General features: G+C 48.5%; 1 protein-coding gene across 2 annotated transcripts; it reads right to left on the bottom strand.

Annotated features, from left to right (window-relative positions):
• On the bottom strand, positions 799-9,218 carry SLC31A2 (solute carrier family 31 member 2). Of its 2 annotated transcripts, none has more exons than XM_018052620.1 (4): positions 9,090-9,218; positions 5,148-5,214; positions 2,897-3,086; positions 799-1,831 (listed from the first exon to the last, which is right to left on the bottom strand). In XM_018052620.1, the coding sequence occupies exons 1-4, from the start codon at positions 9,093-9,095 to the stop codon at positions 1,663-1,665; spliced, it is 432 nt and encodes a 143-aa protein (XP_017908109.1). In that variant the 5' UTR covers positions 9,096-9,218; the 3' UTR covers positions 799-1,662. The 2 variants fall into 2 exon arrangements, with proteins under 2 accessions (XP_017908109.1, XP_017908110.1); XM_018052621.1 differs by lacking the exon at positions 9,090-9,218 and adding an exon at positions 7,934-8,093.

Genomic DNA, 9,727 nt, shown 5'->3' with positions numbered 1-9,727 from the left:
CTAAAGTGCTTAGAACACTGCCTGTCTGGTAGATAGTAAGTATTATATAGGTGTTTGTTAAAAACAAAAATTTGAGTAGAGAAAATACCACCTTTTGTGACTTGACTCTGAAGACCGTTGAAATGCCTACTTTAACCTGGCCATATAATCCATTTCTCTAGACAGTAGATTTTTTAAAAAGCCCTCCATGCTGCGAAAGCCTCAACTGTATTTAAAGAGACTATCAAAGGAAAGAGGCTGCTGATCACCTACAGAGATGATCTCAGCAGTGCCTCAGGGCAGGGGTGGGGTCTTAGCTGGACATGGAAGTGGATGCCTGACCGTCCAACTACAAGACTACAAATCTTAACACCAGTTGTGACACTGAGCAGCTTTCCATCTCCCTGCTTATGTGGGGAGAATACACGGATCAGTACTGAAGGCGTCACATACTATACTTTCTGTTTCAGCTCTTTTCTATTGTAACTTTTAAAAGGGGCTTTGATATATTTTTGCTTCTGCCCTCAGGGAGAGAAGGTGCTAATAACAGTGTCGACATGGGCGTTTGTAGTCCATGTGACAGTTCTTTTTCTAATCATTATTTGTTACATGAACAGAAGAATGGCTTATTGACTAGGCTGGCACTGAGGGTGTCTGCTGAGGGAACAGCGTTTCGGTGCTGGGTTTGCGGAGCACAGAGTTGTTTTCATGGGAGACAGACAGACTCAGGCCCTGGGCAGCCCTACTCAGCTCCTGCAGTTCTCTCTCAGGGTTCCGGGAGCTTGCTGTTTGAATGAGGAGAAACAGAAGACACCCACAGACTATTTAAAAATATATATTTATTAAAATAATTTCTTTTTTAATTCTCAAAGCTTCAGACCATCTTTCCTCTAGCCCATGAGGTACTTGAGTATAGACATTACAGTAGACAGCAGTGATTTTCTCTCCCTGGGTCTATTCTTTCCTTTTCTTCCAAGCGAAAAGGTTCAATATCTGAAGAGCCCCCACCTAACTCTACTCATTGGCTTGATGGCTTATTTCATCTTCAGTCGATACGCCCTGTGGCTTACTCAGTATTTGAACGAATCATGTTTCCCCACCAGATCACTATGGGTGAGCAGTAAGTAATAAATAGAAAACATCATGATTGAATATTACTCAGTGAATTCTTGGTTTTGCATTAGGGGGAGGATCAGGATAAGATTAGGGCCACAAAGAGCTCCCCTCCCCGACACCTAATCCGTTTAACTATCACCGTCCCATGGCAGTGCCATCCCATGGGAGGAGCTCACTGTATTTGGAGGGTAGGTCACAGCCCTGGTAAGATCCTGCTTCTTTGCCTTTAGTCAGCTGTCACTTTCACCCCAGGAGAGGGAAAGGGATCCCAGCAAATGCTGCCGTGGTTATGAAATCTGCCCCCAGGTTCTGGTCTCCACCCCACCTCCTGTCAAAGCAGCCTTCTTAAAGGCACAGAAAGACTTCGCCAGGGCCCTCTGCAGCCTGGCTGAGGAGCGGCAATGGCCTCAGAACTCCAGGGAGCAAGCGCTGGCTTCAGCTGAAAGTTTCCAGGAGCCGGCAATGCCTTGAGAACAGCCAGCAGAAGAAACAGGAGACATGGGGTTCAAGGTCTGGAATGAGGTGCCCCAGGTCCTTCCAGCCCCCAGAGCCCTCACCCTCAACCAGCTAAGTCATGTTGAGAAGTGGGTAGGCCAGGTAGTAGCCCACACCGGAGCCCAGGACCACGCCGAAGAAAATCCAGGTGTTGTAGGACATAACCGCCAGCATCATGAAGTAGCCCACGACCACCTGAGCGACATGGAGCAGAGACTGGCCGAAGTGACACAAAAACCACCTAGATGAACAGGAACGCCCAGTTAATGCCGGCAGAGAGCTGGAAGCTAGGAGTTGGTGTCAGGGAGCGGAAAGAGCAACCAAGGTACAGGACTAGCTTCTTTATAATCCGTACGCTTAACCCAGGAGAGATTTATTTTTAAAGAGACATGTCAGAAACCAGTGATAGAGCAGGGAAGAGGGACTTGTGCAAGGAGTTTGGGATAATCCTTTCTCTACCATACTGAGCTCTGAGCTTCCTGGTATCCAGGGCAAAAAGGGAAAATGAGATATGTGATCAATCACATCTGACAAAGGATAATAGAAAATCATCAGTAAGGCAGACATTTTCCCCCCTGAATCAACTGTGAGCTGTGAATGGAAGTATTACAATGGAAGAAGCATGGACCCTGGTAACAGACTAATTTCTAGCTCTGCCACGTGCTAACTGTGGCTCAGCATAAGCGTCTTAACCTCTCTGAACTGAAATGTCCTCATCAGTAAAACATATATTAGTAAGACCAGTACGAAAACACCTCCCTTGCAGCGGGTTTGTGACTGTTCAAGGCCCCCGCCTAAGGAGCAGACAGACACAGTTAGCACAGCCAGTGCTGTACAGAGGACAGAATGGGAATCCCCAGTGGCTATCAGAACGGGGAGGGAAGGAAGGAGCAAGAGGTTGCCCTCTACCAAGCTGGTACGCTGCTGACAACAAATTTTTATCATTTGTATAGAAGAGCTGCAGGTACCATCTTGGGTTTGGAAGCCTTAGTGATCTAAGAAAACCTGCTATGGTTTTGGGGTGGGCTGAATAGACACCCTTGTTGCTGGACTGAGGCTTGCACCGGAGTCAGAAAGATTGGAGCCTCCCACGTGGCTGTTCAGAGAGCCCCAGCCTGGGTATCAGGAGACCTGGCTATAGTCCACGTCACTGCCAACTAACTGGAAGCGCTTGGGCAAGTTCCGGTCTGTCCCTGGGCCTCAGTTTCCCTTGGATGAAGTGGGGCTAAGTGTCCTGCAGGTCCAGCCTACCTCTCAAGGTGAGTGTGAGCACTCTGCCCGTTGCCCCCGACCCCACGTCTGTTACCTGAGAGGGCTTCTGCTGACAGGCAGGGAGTCTGAACTTGAAGAATCCTGGTCTGTCTCTTCGATAAGCTGCTGGCTTGTGGGGATGGACAGGTTCATCAGGGCCTGGTAGAGCAGCCTGGCTTTGCCAACCTTGATGCTTTCATACAACACAGCCAGAAGCAGGATGACCAACACGGAAAGGGCCATGCCTGTCAAAGGAGACTGAGTTACAGAGCCCAGCCAGGCAAACACCGCTCCCCTTCTGGCAGCTTCTCTGGGGACTTGGCACCTCCCCCAACCCTCCCTCTGAATCCATTCCTCCCCCCTTCCCCTCCCATCTTCTTCCCCACTCTTGCTGGGCTCATAACTCCTGTCTCTTTCTCCTTCCAGCCCATTGTTGATGGGAGTGGCCTGCTGGAGTGTAGCTTTGGGCTCAGCAGGAAAAGCCACCTGGCAAAGCCTGTGGGGGAGTGGTGGGGAGCATGCCCACCGGCACACCGCCCCACCTGCACCCCAGCAGGCAGCACTGCGTCCTCTGAACACGGTGCATGGGTTCCCTTTAGTTCACGGAGGTCCACCTTATTTCTGTGGCTTCATAATGTCTGTGAAAGATTAGATTCTGCAGAGATGGCCGCCTCACTCTATCCCACCCCACATGCTCTTCTTACAGTGGCAGCATTCCTGCCATCAAGGGGTGGCATCTGTGTTCCCTCCCTTGTTCCAGAAGACCTCTGGGACTGCCTCAGCCAATAAAGGTGGAAATGATGCTCTCTCACTTCTAAAGCTAGGTCTTAAAAACTAGGCTTTTTTTTTTTTTTTTTTACCTTGTTCTTGCTGTCTCCCTTTTTCCCCCTACCTTTTTCTCTTGGGACACTCACTCTGGGAACCTAGCCACCTTGCCACAAAGACCTCAGCCAACAACCCCTGCTGAGGTCCTAGCTATCAACCAGCATCAATTTTGATCAATACCTGTAGTGATGGGCGTTTGGGTTTCTTCCAGTCTATTTTTATTCCTTTTATTTTTTGATGGTACTCAACACAATTTATTGAATGAATAAATTAAGAACTAAGAATTGACACTTCCAAAACACAGTGATTTTTAAATTGTTTTATTTTTATTTATTTATTTAAATTAATTTATTTTTTAATTGAAGGATAGTTGCTTTACAGAATTTTGTTGTCTTCTGCCATTAAATGACATTGTTTTAAATGGACCTGAGCTCTATAGAATTGGATTATTCATAATCTTTGCCTTTGCTACTATCATTGCTGATCTAAGAACAGTCCTCTTATCACTTTTATTTTATAATCTGCCTACCAAGCTAGAGTTAACAAAATCACATGTCCTATTTCAAAGTAACTTTTTGAGAAACATGTATTATTTCTATTAACAGAGGTAATAACAGACTTGGTAACTAAATAAAGCTACTCAACTAGGAAACAACGCATCCTGCTCTGTTTCTTTGTTCCTTCTATTATGTTACAATGCCTTTCATAGTCTATCCCCAGGTTGTAGGTAGATATATTGTGATCACAGCAATTTCCATCCATAGGTTGCCAGCAGAGATTATAAGCCCAGAAATTAAAAATGGTGAAAGACTGAAGAAAACAAATATGAGTCAGGTCTAACAGGTATAGGGGGAGAAAGTATAAAGAGCTGGAGAGAGAGAGAAGATCAGAGAAAATGGGCAGATGGGAGACGTGGACTCTTCACAGAGACAACTGGATCCCTGCAGTGAAAGCTCTGGTCTCGGCAGTCTATTTTTAACATGTAAGTGCTTAAGTGGAAACACAACTCCATCATGAATTAGTGCCCAACTCGGCCTTTTCAAGTCAAAGGAATACTCATCTCTTTCAAATTTATGTCTCACTTGAGGTCAAAGGCTGCAGCAGCTACTCTGGGCTTCTGAGCTGACGCTAGACAGTGAACCCTGTATGAAGGAGGTGCTAGGAGGCAACAAGAGGGCCTGATCTATGTGTCCCTGGACAAGTCTTTCCCCCTCTCTGGGTGTCACCCTCTCTGGGTGTCAGTTCCTTCCCCTGTAATGGAGGGGGAAGCTGCACCCTCGTGCCTCTCTCTGGGCCTCACAAAGAGCTCTTTGCAGTCTGAAGGGCAGAGATTCCAAATGGAATGACAAATGCAAAGTTACCTCAATATTTATGGAAGCAGAGTCAGGCTCCCGGAAATGTCCACAGAGCATAATAATGAGAACCTGGGTTCCCACTGCCCAGGTTACTCAGTCTACAAGTCTGGGCTTCCCAATTCTTACCTGTAGGACTGTGGACGCTCCAGAAATCAAAGAGAAGCACTACCTCATCTGAGAAGATGAAATGCATCTGAAAGAGAAGGGACTGCATCAGAGGGGGCTTAGGGCAGTGGGAATCATGTTCCCGATTGCTCTCCAGCAACCTCTTCTCAAGACCCAGGAAAACAAGGTCACTGGATTTAAGGGCTGGAAAGGCCATTAGAAGCCATCAGAGCCAACTGAAGCCAGACAGGGCAGGGAACTGCCCAGGGTCCCACAGTGGGTGAGCAGCAGAGCTAGAATTGAGCTGGCCTGTTCCAGGTAGGGGCTTCCCTGGTGACTCAGATGGTAAAGAATCTGCCTGCAATGCGGGAGGCCTGGGTTGGATCCCTGGGTTGGGAAGATCCCCTGGAGGAGGGCATGGCAACCCATTCCAGTATTCCTGCTTGGAGAATCCCCACGGACAGAAGAGCCTGGTGGGCTACAGTCCATAGGGATGCAAAGAGTCAGACATGACTGAGCTACTGAGCACAGCACAGTACCCGGTACATGTAAGGTGCTTGAGGGTGCCCATCCTCACTGGACCAACCAGTCACAGTGCTTTCAGTCATGCAGAGATGACTCCTTTGTGCCCTTGAAAGGCAATGAGGACGTGCTAAGCTGAGGACTGACTGCCTCTTCTTACCCCCAGGGCCCCAGCCATTCTGTTCCAGCAGTGTTTATCATGGATGAGCCCAGGGTCAGCTGTCTTCAGTGTGTACTGCACACCTGTTCACCCAAAATTCACTAAACAGTTGCTGAGCCTAATCCCATGCCCAGCATTATGGAGAGAGGTTAATGTGTCTGCCCTTGATGAGCTCACAGTCTTATGGAAAGAATGAAGGTAGAAGCAAAGAGCGCGCAGCACCTGTCTGAAGGCTCTTCTCGAAGAGCAGCTGGTCCACCCTGTGTTCTGGGTGGCATCAAGAGCTTTGCATATAATATCTCAGTTCACCACAATCTTCTGTGTGGCAGGGCCAATTAGGTCCATCGTATAAGAAAGAAAACAGGGAACTGGGCTCTGAAAAGTAACTTGCTGAAGGTCACAAAGCTAGTATTAATAAGTTGGCAGAACTGGGATTCAAACCCGAGTCGCGTTAGATGCCAAAGCCCCATCCGTCTATGCTGCCTCTCAGTGACCAAGAGAAGAGGACAAGATGGGAACTGAATGGGATTCTAAATGCCTGCATCAGGCTTAATGATTGGCAAGATTAAAGCCAGAGAAATCAGTCAGCTCACACTCTCAAAGAAGGGATGTTTCCCTCCTGTCACCGGGCGAGACCTCAACCAGCAGAAGCACTGTCAGTGCCCAGCTATAGCCAAGCAGATCCTGGCTGAGTTGGGATCAGCTGGTGGAAGACTTCACTTCCAAAGACAATGGCCAAATATTAGAATCTCCAAATGCCAGAGTGACAAGTGTCCAGAAAGTTTTTAAATTGAGACATAATTGACAAATAATGTATTCATTTCATGTGTACAACACGATTCCATATATGTGTATATTGCAAAATGGTCACCACAAGGAGTCTAGTTAACATCCATCATGACAATTACAATGTTTCTTTCTTGTGATAAGAACTTTAAAGGTCTACTCTTCCCAACCTTCAAATCTACAGTACAGTATTATTAACTAGTCACCATGCCATTATATCTCCAGAACATTTTCTCAGAGAATTTTTAGTCCCCTGGTTTTCACCTTTTTCCCCCCACAGAACACTGACAAAATGTTCCTTGTAACTCCACAATCTAAAACACAGGGCTTTTGGTGAAGAGGGGAGAGAGGTCTGAGCTCTGCTGAAATTCAATGTGAAAAACACTGATCTGGTCCAATTCTAGTCCCTTTCTAACCACTTCTCATTTGCAGATGGGTAAAAGGAGTTCCAAAGGGGAAAGGATTTGTCCAAAACCTCGTAAGATGAAAACTGAAACCTAGAAAGTCTTTAAAAAAATCATGTTAGATAATTTAAAAATAAAGATAGCTTTTTATCTCCCTAATATGAAGGTGATACTTGCTTAATGGAAAAAGCTGAAACAGTACCAAAAAGAAAGTAAAAAATTATTTTGAGTCCTACTACCCAGAGATACCCTATGACACGATTTCAAAAAGAGTATCCATTGAGGTGGCAAAATGTTCACAAAAAATTGATAGGCAAAAACAAGCAGGTACAAGTAATCCTGTGAAACTGCATTTATACTGGAATTGCACTTAGGGAATTTCAGAAGCCTGCAGCACCGTCTCTGCAGCTGGAGTGAGGTATGGAGCCTTGACCCCTACTCCAACTTCATTTGATAAAGGAGCTGGCATGACTGGAATGTCCCCTGTGGCTAATTAATCAGAGAGGTTCCAAAACTGGGTTCTTTCTGTCATCCTTAGGCTTGGGTCAGCTATCTCAGGGACCCCAAACAATTTCCGCAGTAGATCGGAACACCCCCAAAGGCTGTGCTAGGGGTGCAGGTGCTGGAGACAAATGAGACAAGTCCTTGGCCCCCAAGGAGCACCTGTTAGGGGAGAGGGCGTGAACAAATAGTACAAAGGGGTTTATGTGTTCAGCAAGGGGGAGGCCCGGGGAGTGGGGCATCTGGGGGTACTGGGGACAGAAGATCCCTGGAAGACACCTAACCCAGCCAGGGAGGCAGGTGGCTAGGACATCTTCTGAAGCAGGAAGCAGTCAGGGCAGATGGACAGTGCAGGTTTTCCAAGCTGCAAGTGTCCACACAGAGCGTCCACCCCACTGGGGAGTGAGGGGCCCGAAGGAGGGACAAAGACTCACCTCTCTTGGCTTTTCACCCGTGAAAAAGATTCAAATCAGCACACCCTGACTTGGAGCTGCAGTTTCCAGTCAAAGAGCCCTGTGGTCAGACACTCAAGGGGCGGGCCTCTCATCCAGTTTCACAGCTTTGGATAAACCAGGGCCTCCAGTAGCTAAATTACGTGTGTCTGGTTCAGGGCCCCACCCTGTGGGGAGGGGCTACGCGGAAAAAGACAGCAATCACGGGACTTATTTCTTTATTTTCTCATTTGGAGTTACTCACACTTTGAGAATCCCAGGGACAGAGGAACCTGGAAAACTACCGTCCATTGCCTCGCAAAAGAGTCTGACACTACATGGCAACTAAACAACAACAACAACAAGCACTTCCAGAAGAGCGCCCTCACTGATAAGCCAAAGAGTTTAGGGGCAGATTAAGGTGCCAGTCCTAGCACTGCCTGGCTGGGGAACTTTGCATATAAACCCTTTCCATCTGTTTCCCCTTTCAGAGGGCCGTCGGGAGTTGGGTGTTGTGCGTTTGACTAAATGACCTGCGTTGGCTTCCTGACTCTTCAACTCTACGACATTCTTCCTGGAGGAAGAAAACCGTGTACATGATTTATTCATAGACCGAAGAGTTTGCAAGCTGTCGATTCTCTCCAGCCCAGGTGAACTCTACCAAGAAAACTAGTTTATCTGAAACGCTATTTCCAACCCAAGTGTAAGAGGATGGGAAGTGGCAAGCTCTGTTTGTTTTTTTCTCCGAAAAAATCAGATCACGAACTTGCGAAGGCAGGGAACCGCCCGGGGGTGTGTGTAGGCGAGCCCCGCCGCCGGCTGAAGTGCTCCGAGAATTCCCTCCTCATGGGCGCCGCCCCGCAATCTCCCCCAAGTCACCGCGCCCAGAGCAGGGGGAACCCCCGCCCGGCAGTCTTCACCCAGCGTACCCCGACCCTCATCCGCTGACTGCTAGTCAAGCCGGACTGACTCCCAGCAGGAGGAACAAATAAAAACCCCAAAGCCCCGGCCAGCTCTCCCGCTCCCGATGGTGACACCGCTGCCAGCACAGCCCCTCACCGGCCCCCTGCCAGGGGCACCGCGGGATGCCCGGGGTCGCCTGCTCCAAGGTCCCAGCGCCCACCCCGCGGCCGCTCCTCCAGGAGGCGCCCGGACTCACCGCCATGGTGAGCGTGCTGGGCGGCCGGGCGCCGGGGCCGCGTCTGCTCGCTCGGGACTGGGGCTCCGAGCCCGAACAGCTGCTGTGATCGCGACCGGGGCTGCGCGGTCACGTGGTCCGGGCGAGGCGCGCGCGCGGGCGCCTGGGACTTGTGGTCCCCACAGTGTCCCCGCATCCTCGGGCGCACCCACCGGCGGACCTCCTGCCGAGCTCCAAGAAGGGAGCGGAGCCGGCCTCTGGGCCAGAGCCGCCAGCGCAGCACAGCGGGGTCCCTTCTGCCTTCCCTTTGGGCCCCTTCCTGTTTTGCACTTGACTTGTCTTTCCATTATCATAAAAGGATTTATTGCTTGTTATAATGAACAGCTTAGCACCTGTTAAGTCCATCTTCTGGACGTGATAGCAAGAAGTTAGAAGTAAATTAATGAAATTATGCCCCAAGCTTTTCATGTAACCATCCTTCTTCTTTTTCTTCTTCTCCTTTTTCTTTTTTTTCCCCTCAATCTGAAATGAAAAGCAATACACGGTTGTAATTTTAATTTGTATTTCTTTAATAACTAGGATGGTAAACTTTCTTTTTATTGGTGTAGCTGTTTTTCTGTATTCTCTGTCCATTTCATCCATCCTGCTTGGGGTGGGGA

This window comes from Capra hircus, chromosome 8 (genome assembly GCF_001704415.2).
Source record: "Capra hircus breed San Clemente chromosome 8, ASM170441v1, whole genome shotgun sequence".
In the NCBI taxonomy this organism is placed as follows: domain Eukaryota; kingdom Metazoa; phylum Chordata; class Mammalia; order Artiodactyla; family Bovidae; genus Capra; species Capra hircus.
Note: the sequence above shows the minus strand (reverse complement) of the source record. Positions and strands in the feature narration are given on the sequence as shown.

Coding starts and splice junctions, on each gene's coding strand:
- SLC31A2 (XM_018052620.1), bottom strand. Junction 3,087..5,147: donor GAGCGTCCACAGTCCTACAG/GTAAGAATTGGG, acceptor CTCCTTTGACAG/GCATGGCCCTTTCCGTGTTG. Junction 1,832..2,896: donor GTCAGCAGAAGCCCTCTCAG/GTAACAGACGTG, acceptor CTGTTCATCTAG/GTGGTTTTTGTGTCACTTCG.